The following is a 19,567-nucleotide window of genomic DNA, read 5'->3' on the forward strand; positions in this document are numbered from 1 at the left end:
CTTGCTTCCCGTCTTGGCTTTCGACCAGCCTTCCTCACTGAGCTTCACCGTGTCTGGCTTTTCACTCAGAGAGAGAGACGTGTGACTTTCTGTCACTGAGCACTGAGAGGCCATTGCAGGGTTATTAACTGGCCTCATTTCAGCATTGCTGTGCTTCAGGGAAGAGCGTGGCCCGAGGCGGGGCAGTGGAGGTGGTTGGTGGTGCTTCAGAACAGTTACAGTAGCAACTCAAAGGTCACTCACCACGGATCGCTGTAACAAATAGAGTAACACGAACAAGTGTGAAATACCGCGAGAATTACCAAACTGCGACACAGAGACGCGGGGTGAGCCAGTGCTGTTGGAAAAACGGCGCTGATAGATGTAAGGTTGCCGCAGACCTTCGATTTGTAAGAAACCCAGTAACTGAAGCGCAGTAAAGCAAAGCCCAGTAAAACAGAGGTGGGCCTGTAGTTGTTCCTGTTGATTGAAATGGTTAATTCTCATTCATTTCTTCTCATAACAGCTCTGGTTCTGACTGCTAATTAACTTCCAGGACCACTGGACCATCTAAAGTGCTCTTCCCACTTGCAGTTTTTGTTCATTGTCTTGTAGCCTCCATACCACTTGCTAGCTCATTTTTGGGTGTGGGGAGTTGAATTATGTTACCTTGATGCTGAAAAATAAATACATGGAATGAAATTGAAGGACTAACAATTAGATTTTTGTAGTGGACCTTTTTGTATCGTTAATCAAGTGTGGGTATTTATATCTTGGTTTTTCTTAAGACAGTAGAAACCATCATCCCCGATGGCCTCTGAGACGTGTAGATTATTCATAAAACTCATGAATTACTTTTAAGCAGTTTTTAGGAAGAGTTGGTCCTGTAGTGAGGAGATATGATGCCATCTTCATCATCTTGAAAGCAGGCACCTTTCCTGACACTTAACTTTGTGAAAACTTCGTACTGTTTTAGTTGAAATTCGGCAAAACTTAAAAGAGCAAGTGTGGAAACTGTTTAAGAAGTTGAAAAATAATTGCAAAAACGTACTGGATAACTGTGACTTCTAGTTCTCTGTCAGTTGAATTTTTTTGCCTTTTTCTCTATGTATGTTGTGTCTTTATTAGAACTTTTATTTTATAAAAAGCTACAAGTTGCTAGAAATGATAAAAATGAGGTTTTGCAATGATGAGTTAGTGATATACAGTGATCTGTAGTATGATAGAAACCAGTGCAAACATCAAATATGACTTATAATTCACTTTGCTTTTTATTTTTTAAGGGACCAGTTACTCTCCCCAAGAAAATTCACACAACCACAGTGCTCTTCATAGTTCAAATTCACATTCTTCTAATCCAAGCAGTAATCCAAGCAAAACTTCAGATGCAGTAAGTATATAAACATGCCCAATTTTGTGTTTTTGGAATATATTGCAAAAAAAATTGTTTTTAAATCAAAGTTGATCTTTTCTTAACGCACTTGAACTAATGAGCTGGCCTTATTATTCGAACTGAGCGTGGTCCAAATATGCCATCGTGGTGTTGTTTCACCAAGAAATAATATTGTTTGCATTCCTCTGTGGAGCAGAATTTACCGTTGTGATATTTGAGATACACAGAACTCTAGGTTGTAAAACTTGTGGCTTAACTTGAGCTGCTGCTTTTCATAATCTATAAACTTCTGTTAAAAAAAATTCTATAAATTTATTGAGTGTCTACTTGTATTACATACTCTACAAGACACTAGTGACATAGAGGTCCCTCTCCTGAAAGGCATGAAACCCAGTGAGGAATTGTAGGTATTTCTAAAAATGAAGTAATTGTTAATGAAGTTAACTATTACGCAGGTTGAACTTTTTAGAGTCAAGGTTCAAACAAAAGTTTTAATACATTCATTCAAAAATAAGGTTTCAATTTCCCAGGCATACGCTAGGTTGTTGATGTATAGAACTGAGAAAATGTAGCCCATCTTAAAGGATCTTTTGGACCTATGGTGGAGACTGAAAAGTAAACCATTAAAATGATGCATGTTAATGTTGCTGGGGAGCCCTCAAGAGGGGAGCTGCAGCCTGGATGAGGAAGGTGTGCTGGCCAACAGACTGACTTTAACCCACGCAGTGGAAGAGGTTGGAATTTGTGTAGCGTGAAAAGGAACAGCACCTACAAAGACGCAGAAGTATGAAATAACACCGCATGTTTGCAGAACACGGATTTCGATGGTGTGGAAGAATGGCAGGGGCTCAGGTTACAGAGAGAAATGGGGCCGGATTACAAAGCATTCTCTGCCTTTCCAGGGAATATGAACTATATGTAAAGGCAGTGGAGAGCTACTAAAGGGTATAATCAGTGAAGTACCATGTTTGCAATTTTAAAAACGTGATAGGAAAATACATTATAGGAAGGAAGAACAACTAGAAGGCTGTAGAAGTGTAGGTTGAATCCAGCAGACATTGCCTTTGTTACTCAAGTGATCATCATACCTTAATCGGTATTGAAAACCCTTGGGGTTTATTATTATTTGTCTCTTGTTGAATCAGTGTAGATAGTACATTTCCATAGAAAATCGAGACATGAGCGATTTTCAGAAAAATTTTAGAGTAGTTTTTAGGGTCCAATTAGGAAAACAGGACTCATACCGGTTATTTTAGCATAGAGAATTTCAAATACAGGAAAGGAAAAGGAACATATAGTGATTACCCCTGATGGCTGGGAGCAAAAGGAGGAGGTTGGGGTTATCAGAACCCAGTTGCTCAGAGGAAGAGCCTTGCACAGTTGGTGATGGTACCTCTGCGAGGTACGACGAAGCTGGTTCTGATTCTGGGTTGAGAGCTGGAAAATGGAACCCGCTGCAGTGCAAGGCTTCTTCCTCCTGCCTTTCAGCCCTCCTCTAATGCCTGGTATTGGCAGAATCTAAGAGGAAGCCAGCTGGCTAAACAGAATGTAATTGGCGTTATCCCAGCCTTAGCATCACAGAATAGAGAAAGGGTGGTATCGAGACTGAGACGACAGCTGGATGAACCTTCACAGGTGCTATCATCACACTGCTTATGCTGAATCACTTTCACTAAGACATATACTCAGCATTTTGCAATGCGTATCTCTCTTTTTGTGAAAAATGGCCCCATTAAATTAACAGGCTAGCACTAACCTAACGTTTCCTTTATTACTGACAATTTAGATTTGGTATTTGCTATTAGGACAGAGGCGGGCCATGTGGACATTGTTTTGGTGGAAAAAATTCCTTATTCAGGGAAAACCGTTTCTGATTATTTTGATTTTCAAGAAATGGATTGACATAATGAAATCAGAAAGAAGAAATAATGGGCATCAGATAAGTTTGAAAGATCCAAATTCTAAAGGGTGTCAGGGGACTGCGCTGTGTGAGTGGAAACTGAAGACGGATTAAATGTCATGTGTTTTCAGCATCAGGGTTCCCCTTTCTGTAGATTTCAACTCTGGGTATATAATTAACCTCGAGTAGTGGTCTTTTTCACCGTAATGTACCCAGGGGGAATGACATTTTTGCAAACTATAATTTAATGTTACCTGAGAGCCTGGGTTTTGAACATCTCTGAAGGTTACTTGTAAACTGACTTTGTCCTAAAATCACTTCCAATGGAAGGTTTTTGAGTAGTAAAGTAAAACATAAGGTCACCTTTCATTAATACTTTCATAATGAAAGAAGAGATGAACGGAAGAACATCAGGTAACCCAGGTCAGCACATTATTTTAACCCAGGTTAAAGTACGGAATAGCTTTTTTTTAAAGTGGGTTTTTATTTCGTGCTTTCTGAGCCTTAAATATGTCTTTGAAAATCAGTAGCAGTATTATTTGGAGTTACGCACACAGATATGTGTTTGTGTGGGTGATTTATATTTATCAAGTTAACTGTTGGAAGTCGAGTTGCAATTACCTGGTTTTTTAGTGTGAAGATATTCACAGGTAGACCTCGTTGAATTTAAACCTGTAGCCTGTTGAACGCCTCCTGCTTCCTAATGCAAATCATGGTAGGATTTACAGACATCATGTAGGCCGCCTTAGATTATGTTATGCATATTCCTGATTTTTTTTAAAGAGATCCCTTTATTCGGAAAGTCTGTTTATTTAGGAAGAGAAATTTATTTCCCTTTAAAGACATTATAATTGGAATCTTCCCTTAAGTATCGTTTACCGATTTTGATTTGCTGGAGGTGCTTTAAATTCAGTCCTAGGTTACTTTGCATTTATACTCCAGCTCTCCCCTTGTTATGCATTAAATATCTCCTGTTATCAATTAAATATCTTCCGGAGGTTTTAAGTTGGAGGTTCTTCTTCAGATCTATTCTCTGTAACCAGTCTTGACTGAAGATATTCTACTTAACCATAGAACTCTTAGGACTCCATGAAATTCTTTGTTACAGTGAGTGCCATCTTTGATGTTATTTAATGAACTATTCTTTATTAACAGTGCATAATTAAATTCCGAGATTAACACTTTATTTTCCATAGTTTAACTTTGAGAAGAAGTGGTGGAACTCTGTATTTTGGAGAGAGTAAATAGGGAGATGCTTTTTTATTTAAGAAGAGAAAAGCAGCGTTGATATAAGTTCTAAAAGTCATTTTGAACTGAAGAGTAGACTGGTGCTACGGGAACTATTGAGTGCCATTCTTAGAGAGCAGCCATTCATGCTTCGTAGTCTCAGGGCCTCTATATTCATGAAAATTGAGAGCTTCTGTTTATGTGGACTCCGTCGTGAGTAACCATATTAAAAATTAAAATTGATAAATTTGAAAGATAATTTAAAAATTGTAAAGCTATTACATGTCAACACATGTAATATATTTTTTTGAAAAATAACTTTCTGTTTCTTTGAAAAATAGACGTTGAGCATCTCTTTAAATGCCTGAGTAGGGAGAAGAAACATAGGATTTCATAGTTGTTCTACCTTCAGTCTTTTGTGATATCAGATCTCCCATAAAGCCTCTGAGAAAACTCCCCTGTGTTTCTTGTGATAGAATGAGGAGGAAAAAGACAAAATTATCTGAGTATTACTTATGAAACTATTTATGAAAATAGTTGTGATTTTGTGAATGAGCTCGGGGTCCCTCAAGGGCTCCTGGGCAGCACTTGGCAACTACAGCAAAGCCTAATTTAGAAAACTTGAAATGTTCGCAAAACTTTTGTTTAATTCTTAATTTTAGATACCTTTTTTCAATCAAGGAACTTGAGAATCTAATATATAACATGATGACTATAGTTGGTGACACTGTATTGTGTAACGGAAATTTGCTAAGAGAGTAGAGCGTCAGTGTTCTAACCAAAAGAAGTGCCTGTGAGTGAGGTGACGAGACAGACGTGATCATTAACTAGACGAGCAGACCCTTTCCCAGTGAACGTGGGTGTCAGATCGTCACTGTGTGCGCTTTAAATGTCTTACAATTTTATTTGTCGGTTATACCTTAGTAAGGCTGAAAAAAATACAACGGGGGGGGCAGGGAATTTAACACCTCCTGTTGCATATCAGCATTTAAAAACATTACCCTGTTACTTAAAGGTTTTTTCCTTAACCTTTTTTTGAGGATAGAAGTAGGGTGGAGAAGATGAGCTTAAGTTACTAGTACGTGATTGCAGTGCTATACCTGGAGCACATTCTGTTAAGTAAGACATTAACTCGTACTAACCTAGGGTTTGGTGAACCCATGCTCTTCAGGGTTCTGGGCTGTGAACTTTGAACCGTCCTGGAGGTTGTGCCAGAGTGCAAGTTAACTGCCATCAAACACACTGCCTAGCTGAGCGGTGGCAGTGTCTGTCCCGGAAGCGGGCCTTTGGCTCTGGAAGCAGTGTGTCGGCGTGCGCTGTGCCGCGGGCTCCTCTTCTCTCCAGACGGGCCACAGCCGGCACAGGCACCGCTGTGAGGGGCGCGGGCTTAGACCCTCTGCTCCACTCTGGTGGCCTCTGTTCCCCTGCCTCAAATCTCCTTCTGCCTCTCCAGACCAAACTAGTAACCCCACGTGGCCACTTGCCCAAACCAAATCTTGCAGATACCTCCGTAGAGGGGCTCAGCCGGCGTATACTAATGTAGGTGTAGGGAGTGGTAGGTGGTGGAAAAGAGCCTTTGAATTCCGCCTTCTGTGGTTGGGTTTCCTGCAGCCTGGCAAAGCCTCCTGGGAGCTAGAGGGCTTGAGAGTTCACTCTCCACTGGTCTTTAGAGGTTTGGAAGCACAGGGCTGATTTCCAGCAGCTTCATGATTTTGAGACACCAGCCTGAGAGCATAATCTGCATCGTTTCTTCAACTGTCCTCAGAATTCTTACGACATTTCCAAAATTGGTATTGACTTAGTGGAAATAATAGATGTCCAGAAACCTGAGTTTTGCTCCTTTCTTCTGCCACTGATTGCTTTTGTGACCTGTGGACAGCGTGTAAGTTCTTTCAGCTTGTTCCTATGTGGTAGATTAAAGAAAGCTGGGTAGGCAGTACATAAGAGTCCCTTTCCTTAAGCTTTAAAATAGTGTTCCTCTGCTCTGTGGTGAGCCCAGAAGAAGGTTGGGCTGCCAGAGTATAACCTTATTTCATTTTAGCCTCAAAGCTCCTTTGAAAACAGTTAAATTCGTGGACAAGTGTACTTGGGGCTCTACCAGATTTCCTGGGGCTGCTGCAGGCACTTAAGCATTACTTTTGTTGAGATTGATTCCGTGAGAACTGGGCCTTTCAGATATTTCTTACTTCATTGTAATTTTACAGGGCCTGTGAAATTGCTAGCAAGAGACTGTATCTGAGAACTTTCGGAAGACAGACCAGTTTTAGTTATGGGAAAATGAGCGACGCTGCCGACCCTATATACTGTGTGAGACAAGGTTTAGTTGATACTTGACCCATCTCATGGATTTTGAAGTTGAAACAAATCCGTAGCTTTTAATTAGCTTTGTGTTTACATTAAAGATTTTTTGTGTGTGCTTTTTTCCCACTGAGTAACAGTGAATACAGGCAGGCTGTCTCTGTCACACTATTCGTGATTACTTTTGTGCCTTAGAGTGTTTAGAACTGATGTACTCTCATGCCATCAGATCAGTCAGTTGAGAGTGGCTTCTCCATGTGACTAGATTTCAGCAATTAAAACTGTGGTAATGGGGGGCTTTGTAATGCTTTTCTGAAGTCACTATGATGTTAGTTTCGTGTCATTCTTCTTGTGCCTAATGAACCTGCTAATCTGTTTAATTTGATATTTTATAGAGTTTTCCATTGTTCCCCTTGAAGGTTTTCATAGACTAGGGTCTCCTAAGATACATATGCAGATAATTACATCTTAGACATCTTAGATCAGGGACTTTTATCTCAAGTCTTTTTCCATATGTATGCCTTGAAAACCATTGACACTCTTGATATTTCATACCAAGTGATTAAATTGTATTAACGTGTTCTAATTTTCTAAAATGTGTTTTTAAGCCTTATGATTCTGCCGATGACTGGTCTGAGCATATTAGCTCCTCTGGGAAAAAATACTACTACAACTGTCGAACAGAAGTTTCACAGTGGGAGAAACCAAAGGAGTGGCTTGAAAGGTATTTGCTCATTTAAGTGAACCGTATCTCTCACTGTTGATCCCGCCGGCGAGCGTCTTGGTGCTAATCGTTCCTGAGCTTAGGCTTCTTAGTGTGACGCTCGTCACTCCTTGACTGCAGTGGCTGGCCCATCGTCTGTGTTTTCCATAATTTCTCTTTACCTTAAAAAGCAAAACCAAAAAAACTAGGACAGACGAGCAGCTGTCCACAAGGGCCTTGTGAACAGTCAGTGTATTTATGTAATTTAAAAATTTATATTAATCTGTTATCTATCATACATCTTCCCTATAATTTGTGTTAGAAAACTTTATCATTCTTGTAGGACAATAGTATGTTTCCTTCATATATGTAGAATTTTCATTACAGAGATTTGGTTGTAGGGTTAATGGCATGTGAGTAGTTGGTATAATATTGCCATCAGTGAGAAGCATTCATGTTGTTTGCTGTGTCCCGTGTCCACACCAGTTGAGTGAGAAGCATTAATGTTGTTTGCTGTGTCCCACGTCCACACCAGTTGAGTGAGAAGCATTAATGTTGTCTGCTGTGTCCCGTGTCCACACCAGTTGAGGGAGAAGCATTAATGTTGTCTGCTGTGTCCCGTGTCCACGCCAGTTGAGTGAGAAGCATTAATGTTGTCTGCTATGTCCCGTGTCCACGCCAGTTGAGGGAGAAGCATTAATGTTGTCTGCTGTGTCCCGTGTCCACACCAGTTGAGGGAGAAGCATTAATGTTGTCTGCTGTGTCCCGTGTCCACACCAGTTGAATGATATTACTGCCTTGTTCTTTTATGTTCCACGTACAGTTTCGTTGAGCATTTGACCAGAAGTGTTAAATGTAGATTCATTGTATGTCTTGTAATTTTTGTGGGTGTATCTTTTATTTTTAGAGAACAGAGACAAAAAGAAGCAAACAAGATGGCAGTTAATAGCTTCCCAAAAGATAGGGATTACAGAAGAGAGGTGATGCAAGCAACAGCCACTAGTGGGTTTGCCAGTGGAAGTAAGTATTAATTTCTTTCTCTGAACCAATAGAATGTTTGATTCATTCCTGTAGTTTGTTTACTTTACAGATTTATGTGCATAGCCGTTTATATAGGTAAACTAAAAGAAACAGAAACATAAAAGGTTTTCTGTGTTGGGTCTGTCCTCGTAACGTGCATCATTTTGTTCTTGAAACGGTGCACGTGGAGGTGTCCATCACTCCCCCGTGATGGCTCTAATGCCGTTGAGTTGGTGAAGAAGTAAGATTTCATGCTGTGGATTGACAAGAGACCCCACCCCCATTTACACTGGTCACTGAGAGACCCGCTGGGTTTCAGTCCAGTAACTGAACGATAGCTGCACACAGAGAGTGACGTGAAGTGACTGTCTTTGTCTGTGTCATCAGCGAGAAGCTTGTTCATCCTTGTATATGGAAATGGGTTTCACCACGATTGTAGATCTGTGTGCCGTCTCCATACTATGGGCACCTTCAGGTTCTTTTGAGGTCAGATTTTGTTCGAGTTGGACAATATGGGTAACATACATTTATTTTTAAGTTCAAATAAAATTTGAATTTGAAGATTTCACTAAATATATTCTATTCCCAGTGGCTTGTCTTGCCCAGAATAAAATTTAAATGCCACATAGAATTCTTAGGCTCTTCATCAAATTTTGAAGTTTTGAGAATTTTTAGATGTGTTTTGGGAATTCTTAGACTTAAGCGTTTGCGTTCTCCTTCTGTAACTCAAGACAAAAAGTAGGGTTATATTTGGTCCCAGTGGGGGATATTGAATGTTTGATGGGAGAAATTACTTAAGATGAAACAAATAATATAGTTCTGTAGGGCTGAATGTTTAAAGTATGTTCCCTGGAACATTTAACTTTTTATATTAGTGAAATTGTGCTTAATTCTTAGAAAATAACAATGGTTTAAAGCACTGAAGTTAGGGAATTTAAGAATATTGTATATCGAGACAGAAGACCTGGGTTGTAATCCCATTTCACTTAATATCTCCAGTAACTGACTTTCCGGCAAATAACTAAAAATGAGAGATTTTCCTTTTTTCCAGGCTAAAAAAAATATAGTGCCCAGCTTGTGGTCCTCCTGAACAAATTGTGGGCGTCCAGGAAGACTCGCTAGATGAGTGTAAAAATAACGTTTTTTAGTTACTGGGCCGGGCCTCTCCACGTAGTGGCTGATGGTTCCCAGAGAAGAAAAGATCACAGCCTAGTATGTTTGTTCTTTCCAAAATTACCTAGCCACTTGTCCTCTCCTGGGGTAATTAGAGGTCTGATAGAAAAGTTGGTGGAAGTGAAAATAATACTTTTGGCTGCTTAATAAAGATCTTTAAGGAAATAAAATCCGAATTGTGGTTTCAAATTATCTGTGTGCATCTTTTTCTTTCAAAAGGGAAACAGTTTTTTCTTCTTTAAGATTTCAGAAGTTAGGCATGTTTGTTATTAAAAGTAGAGAGAGGGAAAGTATTTTAATCTCATGACTCAGGAACGCTTGGAGACATACACTTTTTTCTAGCTGCATGTGAAAGTATATAAAAACTACATATGCATGTATTTTACACCAAAAATAGGATTGTATGTTACTGTTCTTAACCTGTTTCTTCTGTTCAATAATGTTTCAAGGATATGGAACTTCTCTGGCGATCCAGTGGTTAAGACTCTTGTGCTTCTACTGCACGGAGCGCGGGTTCGATCCCTGGTTGAGGAACTAAGATCCCGCGTGCCGCGCGGCGCGGCCAAAAAAAAATTAAGGAGAAAATGTTTTCCAAGGATTTGTTTCCTTTTGCCATTTTATAGTTCAACGTATGTTAACTGCATGGTGTTCCGGTTTTGGACGTGCCCCCCTTCATAAATAATCCTCTCTCCGTGGATACCCGCGTGGTTTTCAGCTTCTTCCTGCAGTAAACGATGCTGTTGTTCATATTTCTGCCCACTTCCCTGATTACTTCCTTAGCTAAATTCCTAGAAGTGCAGATGAGGAGTCGGTGGGTCTTTGTGCTGAAATGGACTCCTTTGTCACACTTCTTGAGTTTTAAGTAATGTTTGAGAAAGGGCTGCATCTGTATTGCTGCTTTTTTTTTAATTGGTCAGCTGACTGTACTTGGCGTGATGGTAATAATGGTCCCTAGGCACTGAAGTGCTTAACTTTGTCTATCCAAGAAATGCTGGCAGAGTGTCCCATATGTCTGGTACGTTGGTGTTCATGTAGGGCAGGGCCTAAAGCTCTGTTGTCCCCAACAGCCAGCTAAAGAGGTGTGCGTGTGGTGGAGGGGACAGGGAGGGTTGGGAACATTTCCTACGTAAAGAGGTAAAGGTAGGAAAAAAGATTCTTCAAGAGCGTTTTTGTGTTTCGGGAGTTTTGGCAATGTAGCAAATAATACCCACAGTTTGACAGTGAAGTTGTAGGGGTGAAATTTTAAATTTGGTATTACTGCTGCTGTAATTGTACTGGTGTAGTTGTATTGTTGATTATTTTTATCACCTTTAATCGGTGCCTCACAGACTGATTGCTCTGTGGTTAGAGAAACTTTAACTTGGGTTCTTCAGCAGTGGCACGGATGGCGCTTGGGGTCAGGGAATGCGTATGGATTCTGTCCTGTGTTGTAGGATGTAGAGCGTTACACCTGGCCTCTCCGTGCCAGCCCCAGTAGCACACCTCTCCTCGCCCAGTGGTGGCACCGAGAAGTGTCTGCAGATGTTTGCTGAGTGTTCTTGTCGTGGGGCTGTGCGGATGGATGGAGTCTCTGGTGAACGGCGTCGCGTCTCGAGCCGTAAGCAGGAGAAAGCTGTTGGCGCCATAGCGCCCTCGTGTGCTGTAATGCTCTGCAGTGTCTCTGCTGCAGGTGTGCGTTGACAACTTGAAAACTGCTTTGCGGTTTAAGCCTACTTCCTTCTTTGTGCTGTCATGCTCTCTAGACTTGGAGGAACCATGAACTGGAAAAAACGACGCAGTATTCAACAGGGAGGGCATCCTTTGGTAATATCATTACATATCATGTGCTTGAATCTTAAGGTGTTTTTCTCCTTGGAAGTTGCTTTAATCCTTCAGTTACTGACGAGACTTGTAATTTAGGCTGGAGGTTTTTTTGACAAATACAAATTTTGTTGCCGTGATTGTTGAAATTTTCCTTCTTTTGTACTCTTTTTGCGGAAGCAGAAGTACTTTTGAGTTTAAAATATTTTTGTGGCTTTAAATTGGAAGAGGATCTGTTCTTAACATGACTGATAATACCAAGTATATTTTTCTGACTTTGCTGCAGATGTAGGGCTCCTGTTGTCAGATAGCATTATCTATAACTTGATTTTATAACTAACTCTGGTATTTGTTAGCATCATTAAAAATATGAATTGATTTAGTTACCGAATGCAGAGTCCTTTATAAAATTCAGCCATCCCAAAATGAGGTCATCTAAGCCCTAGTACCAGCTACTTTAGAGCCCACTAATCAACCACTTCAGTATTCAGAAAAATCAGGCTAACAACAAAGTAGTATTCCTTTGTAGTTGAACCACTGTGGATAATTCCGTCAATTATTAGAACCAAGGTCCGTATTTTAAAAGAATGGACCGTTTACCTTTTCTATTTTAAAAATATTTTTTGTTATTTGAGTAAAAAATGTTATACCTCTCCATACATTTTGATCTTTTAAAACATCAATGTTTTGATGTTTTAAACAAAACAGCTCATGTTTTGTTTGAGCTTATGGTGTGGCTCTAAAGAGTCCCCAAACTAGCAGCCCGCTTGAAATCTCAGCGTAGATGAAGCACTTACAGTTGAGCTAAAATTCCTCTTTCAGTATTTGAATATCCATATGCTCGTGGTAAAACTGCAGACGCTAACTGGGCTCGCAGTTTTATAGAAAGATGTTAAATACAGGTATGTTGCTAAATTAGCTGATGTTAAAGACAGGATTCTAACGTAATCTTTTTTCTTCCCCTTCCGTCATTTCCAACATCTCTTTTTCCGAACTCTGAACTAAAGTGGAAGACAAGCATTCCAGTGATGCCAGTAGTTTGCTCCCACAGAATATTTTGTCTCAGACAAGCAGACACAATGACAGAGACTACAGACTGCCAAGAGCAGAGACTCACAGTAGTTCTACGCCAGTACAGCACCCCATCAAACCAGTGGTTCATCCAACTGCTGCCCCAAGCACTGTTCCTTCTAGTCCATTTACGCTACAGTCTGATCACCAGCCAAAGAAATCATTTGATGCTAATGGAGCATCTACTTTATCAAAACTGCCTACACCCACATCTTCTGTCCCTGCACAGAAAACAGAGAGAAAAGGTATGCCATTATTACTAGATGCTGCACGTTGAACTATAGTTTCTTGAGTTTCTGATTATATTACATTATTTCCGTTAGCTAAATAAGACGCTTAATTATGAATTCTTTTAAAAAGTCTTCTAGAATGTTACTGCATAGATTTAGATCTAGAGTTAGCCATATTTAGCTTTTTTCTTTTTCTTTTTAATTATGAAGCCTCAGAACTGTTTTTTGCCTTTGACACTTTGAAGTCAAGTGCTTAATTTATAACAGTTAGTAATGGATAAAATAACTTTTCACAGCTAAATGACTGTCCCATCATACTTGTATAAAGTAATTTTTGGTTTTTGTGATAATTGTCTTCATGATGTAGTTTAGAAATTGTCTCAATTTTCTATTAAAATTTAATATGAATAGAGACATTTAAAAACTTGTCATTTCCGCACACATGCAACTATTGGTTTCAGTTTGTGAATTAGAAAACTGAGTTGTGGGCCATAAGATAAGGAGTCTTAATGTCTGAATTATGAGTTAAGTCTGAAGAGTAGAAGTTGAACTTTGCAACCCAAATTGTGTTTATCTGACTCGGTGCTAGTAACCATAGAAGGTTCAGAAAAACTGTGGCAACCACCACTTGGGGGGCGATGCATAATGGAAGAAGCAGGGTGATGGGATAAGCCTTATTTCATAGACCAGCCGCAGTCCCAGACTTAACCCAGTTTTAAGGAACTAAGGAAATTTGAAAAGCATTAAGTAAATAAATCACCTTGGGTAGACCCCTTAGCAGATGAATTAGCACATTAGCATCAGTAAATGTTGAGGAATTTTTATGTCCTTTGGGTTTAGAAGATGCTATGTGGACCTAATGAGTCTTTAAGCTTCTACTCTGTTGTCAGACTCATTATTTCACACTGATTTGATGTGTTGACAAAGGATTTAAGGAATTGGGTTTCTTTTGCTTCTAGTTTGCTCTCCTTTTATGTACGTAGTTTGAATTTCCCCCGTGGCAGTTGTTACACATTACGAAACATACTTTCATCATAGAGTGCATCATACATAAACAGGTTACTCCAAATGTTGTCAGATTCCCCAAAGATGGCTTGTACCAAAATTCATATGTACAAGTCATATTTGCCCTGATGCAGAATTAAATTTACAAGAGAGAATTCCTGAGAGAGAAAGTCTGAATTAACGCATTAATTGTTAGTGTGGTAATACTTTCTACCTGATGCAGAATTAAATTTACAAGAGAATTCCTGAGAGAGAATCTGAATTAACACATTAATTGTTAGTGTGGTAATACTTTCTAAAGGGTGTTTGGGTTTTTCAGTTTTGCCGCTTTTAGTTTTAGTTTGGTTACAGAAAAAGTTTATTTAAAAAACATTTCTCAGTTTGAAAAAACGACCTTTGGCCTTCAAAAAGGTCTTTGGTCTTTCTCCCACTTTACCTGTTGTTAGCTCTCACCTCCTCTTTGGAGAGTTTTTCTTCCCTGACTTCTGGGACGCTGCGCTCCTCAGCTTCCTGCCCTCTCCTCTTCTTGCTCCTGAAATAGCATCAGAGCTCAGTCTTCACTGTGGTTTGTTCTTTTTTTTTTGCGGTACACAGACCTCTCACTGCTGTGGCCTCTCCCGTTGCGGAGCACAGGCTCCGCACGCGCAGGCTCAGCGGCCATGGCTCACGGGCCCAGCCGCTCCGCAGCATGTGGGATCTTCCCGGACTGGGGCACGAACCCGCATCCCCCGCATCGGCAGGCGGACTCCCAACCACTGCGCCACCAGGGAAGACCTTGTTCTTTTTTCCTGCCCAACATGTCCTCTTTTGCTGGGTAGCAATTCTCGTGACTACCTTGTCTACATAAGTGACTCCCAAATCTTTATTTCTAACTCACACACGTCTGCTTCCTTCTCCAAGCAGTTGGTATTTGTTAACATCTCCCCAGAATATAGTGTGTCCCAAATGCCTCCCTTTTCCCACAGTTTCTAGGTTCTCAGTGACAACACTATCCTCCCAACCATTCCATGTTCTTCAACATTCATTCATCCATCAGCAAGTCTTGGATTCTTCCTCGTGTGTCTTATTGGTGTGTATTGTTTCTCTCTCTTGTTATTGCCACTGCCATTATTGAGCCTCAGGTCATTGCTCTTGAAGTAACCTTCTGATAACTGCTGTGCTTCCTTCTACCCACTCTGTCCACTTCCAGTGACATCATTATAAAATTTAGATTGGATTGTGTTATTTCCTTGCTTAAAATTTTCTAATGGTTTTATCCAAAGGGAAAGTCCATACTTCTCAGTAAGATGATAGCAAGTCCTTGACAGTCTGGTTGCAGCCTGTCTTACTAGCTTGATCTCCAGTATTTCACTCTTAAACATTCCCTGTATAATTCATCTGCTGCAAACTTGTACAGTTTTTTAGATCGTGTTACGCTCTTTCATGTTTTGATCCTTTGCTGAAAAGGACGTATTCTTCCCTCCATTTCCATTCTGTTGGACTCAGTTCCTTCTCTAAGGGCCAGCGGTGGTGTCCTTGGGTTCTCAGTGTCAGTTAACCTCTCAAACACTTTGTTTTTCTGTCTGTTACTGCACTCACCACTTTATGATTTTAGTTCCTTCAATTAGACTATCCTGTGTAGGGTCAGACGTTATGATTTATTGCATTTTGTACTTTTTTCACTCCCTAACCTCTCCCTCGAAGCTTCAAGCACCATTCCTGACAAACTTAACGTAATTAAAGATTAACTGTATACCAGGTTTGGTGCTAAATGTTTTGTACATATTTTAGGTTATTCCTTAAAACAACATTGTGAGGGAAAGAATTGTCTTCTTAGATATGAAGAGCCTGCACATGGCTGAAGTTGAAACATATGGTGTAAGACGTGCTTCTCCAAAGTCCACGTTCTTTCCATAAAACTGTGCGTAATGAAAGACATCACCAGTCTATATTAGTTTGGACTCCAGTAATTCAAAACTCCTCACAAATCTTAGGTGATTCATGTTTAAATTCTACAAAGTGTGTTTGCTGATCACAAACTTACTTTAAACTTACAGGAAGAAACTTGATTACCTTGGAATTGCCTAGGTGTGGTGTATAGGGAAAATAGTACAGTCTTACTAAGTATTTCCCCTTGCATGTGAATTGAAGACAGTACTGTTTCCTTAAATAAATTGTACAACAATTTGGATCTTTTCAGATTGTTTTCCAGTTAGTCTAAGTTTGTGAAAGGTCCATTAATTTGCGGTATATTTTTTTCCTCAGTGGAGACATCCATGTTATTTAAGTTAAGCTTCCTATTGACTGTTCTCATCAACATGGTGATTTCCTTGTTTGGATTTTCCTTAACAAATAATTTATATTCAGAGGTTGATGGTTCAAATCAGATAGGTCTCTTGGTCTTAAGTGCTACTAGTATAGCTAAGCTGTATTTAAGGATGACAGCAATAGAACGCTCGGAACTTTGTCCTAGCCACTGCTGTATCCTTAGTACTTGACAGGTAATAGGCAGTCAGTTCAGTATTTGTGGTATATGGATAAATAACTGAAAGAATGGTAATGCATGTGTTCAGAGTTGGGGAAGCACCTACATTGGTCATGGTTTAAAAAACGTATTTGGAGCAAAAGAAGAGTGTTACATGTGTTGTGCGTCTAATTAAAGAAATAGATTTGGATCTGTTTAATGCCGGTGTGTCTTTCGATAAAAGGAACTGTGCTTGCTTGAGGGACAGAAGTGTGGAGGAGCTGTGAAGCTCTTCAGTTCTGCAGAGAATAATCCTAGTGTTAGGTAGGGTGAAACAAGGGCATCAGGTACCTCCTTTTAGGTTTATATCTGTTTCTTATGGTAACATTTGAACATCTCTTGGCAAGACTCCTTTATTGGACAGCCATATAACAAAGTACAGAGAAACTCTGATGTGCTTAAAAAAAAAAAAAAAAAAGTCTAAAACCGAATTTTACAGGCTTGCAACCCATTGACCATTCTAAACTGGTCCTGACCCCAGCCTCTTGCAGATTTGTGAAATGACAAAATAGGCAGGAGACGTGGGTCCTTGTTTTTTAATTTCGCCAAATAAGTGCCAGGGTCAGAAGAGTTTAATGGCCTTTAAGTTCCTTATTTAATAATTTAGAGTTACGGTTTATTAACAGAGATAAGTTTGAAAAGTAAACAGAGCAGCCACAGAAGGAGACCTATTCAGTGACCTCAAGGCAGCTCTCAGAAAGTTAGCCTGTCTACAGGGTCACATAGTTACATGCTGTTCTGTAGTCCGAATCTAATGGAAGGGGATTAGTCGTTCTTTAATGTGAGATGTGAGTTAGTCACTTGGAATAAACTTCCTTTTTGTGTTTTGATGATATTTGTAGACTGGGTGAAGTTAAAATGAACCTGAAGACTTTTCCCAGTGTGTTAACAGCAGTAATCTTTTATAGCCCACATAGGAGGTTGTAGCTGGCTGTAAGTGGGACACATTTAGCCCTTCCTTGCTTTGCTTTAAACTACTTTTCAAACTACTTTTAGGATTTCTAAATGTTCATGTAAAATTAGACCAATTGGCCATAGAAGTACTTAAGAATTTGTTGAATAACTGAGGACGTTAACGGGGCGGGGGGGGGGGGGTTGGTGTTAGTCTGATTTAGTCAGTAAGTTTCACTAAAATTGCATTATGTAATAAAGATGGCATTTTGAGCAGTGGGGCAGGGGAATACCTGTGATGAAAGAATGTTAGAAAATACTGTTTTTAACTTGAGGGGCAAGGAAGACCTTTTAAATGAGGGCCCAAAACACATTTGCCTTAAAAAGTTGGTAAATTTGGCTACATAAGACATTTAAAACTTCTCTGTGAGAGAGATACAATAAACAAAGGTTGAAAAAAAAATACAAAGTTGGGAGACAATATTTGCAACAAATATGAATAACAGTACATTAAGGCTACATTAAGAATTCATCAAAGCAGTATGAAAACCAACAATCCAATGGAAAGATGAGCAAAGTGTCTGAACAGGCATTACAGGAGAGGAAGTTTAAATGGCCAGTCTTGCTCTACAACAGTTAGAAAAATTAGCTCAGAATGGAACAAGGACCTTAACTTGGGAGCTAAAAAGTATAAAACTGTAAGAGAGCTAGGGAAAACCTTTATGACACAGGATTGGGTAGTGATTTCTTGGATATGACACCAAAAGCATTGGCAACAGAAGAAAAAAATAGATACATTGGACCTCATCAAAATGAAAAACTTTTGTGCGTCAAAGGACACTCTAGAGTGAAAAGGCTGAACCCATGGAATGGGAGGAAATATTTATAAGTCATGTCTGATAAGGGATTAATAGCCAGAATATATGAATACAAAGTACTGGAACTCAACAGTAAAATGAAACAGCTCAGTCCAAAAATGGGCAACGGAGTTGATGCGACATTTTTCCAAAGAACATAGTCTAATGGCCAGTAAGCACATAAAAAGGTGTTCGGCATCATTGGTCAACAGGGACAGAAAATCAAACCACAGTGAGATATCACTTCACACCCATTAGGATGACTACTGTATATATATTAAAAAAAACAATAGAAGACAACAAGTGTTTTTGAGGCCGTGGAGATTGAAACCCTTGTGTATTGCTGGTTGGAACGTAAAATAACACAGCTGCTATGGAATACAGTTCGAAAGTTCCTCAAAAAGTGAGACATAAAATTACCATAGGATCCAGTGATTCCATGCCTAAGTATGTAATCAAAAGAATTGAAAACCAAGGAATCAAACGGGTATTTATACACGAGTGTTCGCAGTAGTACTATTCACAACAGCCAAATGGTGGAAACAACCCTAGTGTCCACCAGCAGATAAAGGGTAAACAAAATGTGATATATATGTGTGCGTGTGTGTGTATATATACACACACATGCAGTATTACTCAGCCTTAGAAAGGAGTGAAATTACCATAAACGCTGCAACGTGGATGAACTGTGAAAACCTTATGCTAAGTGACACAAAAGGACAAGTATTGTGTGATTCCGCTTCTGGGGTACCTCGAATGGGCAAGTTCATAGAGAGACAAACCAGAATAGTGCTCAACTTTGGTCTTGTGAGATGGGGAGCTATGGTTTAATTGGGTAGAAAGTTTCTGTTTGGAAAGATGAAAAAGTTCTGGAGGTGAATTGTGGTGATGGTTGCATGACAGTGTGAATGTACTTAATGCTAATGAATTGTAAACCCAGAAATGGTTAAAATGGTAAATTGTATGTTGTATATTTTACCAGCATAAAAGAATTCAAGAGAAAGATTACCAATACAATATTGGAAATTAAAATGAGATTTTTCACTCTTAAAGTTGGTGACAATTAACAGTTGAATGTAGGGAAACAAAACTGGTCGGAGTGGAGAAGATGGTTATTATGGAGGTCACTTAAGTAAAATCTGTTAAAAGTTTTAAAATAGGCTTATCCTTTGTATGTATTAGCATAAAGATTTTCTCGGTTGAAAGAGCAAGTTGCAAAAACATAATTGTTATAAGACATCAATTAATGCCATACTTATTTTTATGTACATTTTAAATGCATAGAAAAGTTCTGGACAGACACATTTAAAATTATGAATTATAGAGTAAAAAATAAATTAAAATGAAAGTCACAGATTATATACCCGGTGTTGTCACCTAGTTATTTTGCGGTTTTTTCTACTACACTTGTATACTTTGTTTTCCCTTATGATTCCTCCGTGTTGTAACACCATTACTACACAATGGAACAAGCAGGCTGCCCTTGTTGCATCAGTAGTTTGAGCTTTACAGCCATA

The 19,567-nt window shown here is 39.4% G+C and overlaps 1 protein-coding gene across 10 annotated transcripts in view; it reads left to right on the forward strand.

The window, feature by feature from the left end:
- Nucleotides 1-19,567, forward strand: part of WAC (WW domain containing adaptor with coiled-coil) — an 88,707-nt gene that overhangs the window by 51,036 nt on the left and 18,104 nt on the right. For 6 of the 10 annotated variants that reach the window (XM_032624293.1, XM_032624290.1, XM_032624292.1 and 3 more), the window contains exons 4-7: nt 1,263-1,369; nt 7,406-7,521; nt 8,408-8,520; nt 12,501-12,809. In XM_032624293.1, the coding sequence (XP_032480184.1) occupies nt 1,263-1,369; nt 7,406-7,521; nt 8,408-8,520; nt 12,501-12,809 (645 nt within the window). The remainder of the gene's footprint in view (nt 1-1,262; nt 1,370-7,405; nt 7,522-8,407; nt 8,521-12,500; nt 12,810-19,567) is intronic. The other 4 variants (XM_032624295.1, XM_032624296.1, XM_032624299.1 and 1 more) reach the window with 1 other exon arrangement.

The sequence above is a fragment of the Phocoena sinus genome, chromosome 2 (assembly GCF_008692025.1).
Source record: "Phocoena sinus isolate mPhoSin1 chromosome 2, mPhoSin1.pri, whole genome shotgun sequence".
In the NCBI taxonomy this organism is placed as follows: domain Eukaryota; kingdom Metazoa; phylum Chordata; class Mammalia; order Artiodactyla; family Phocoenidae; genus Phocoena; species Phocoena sinus.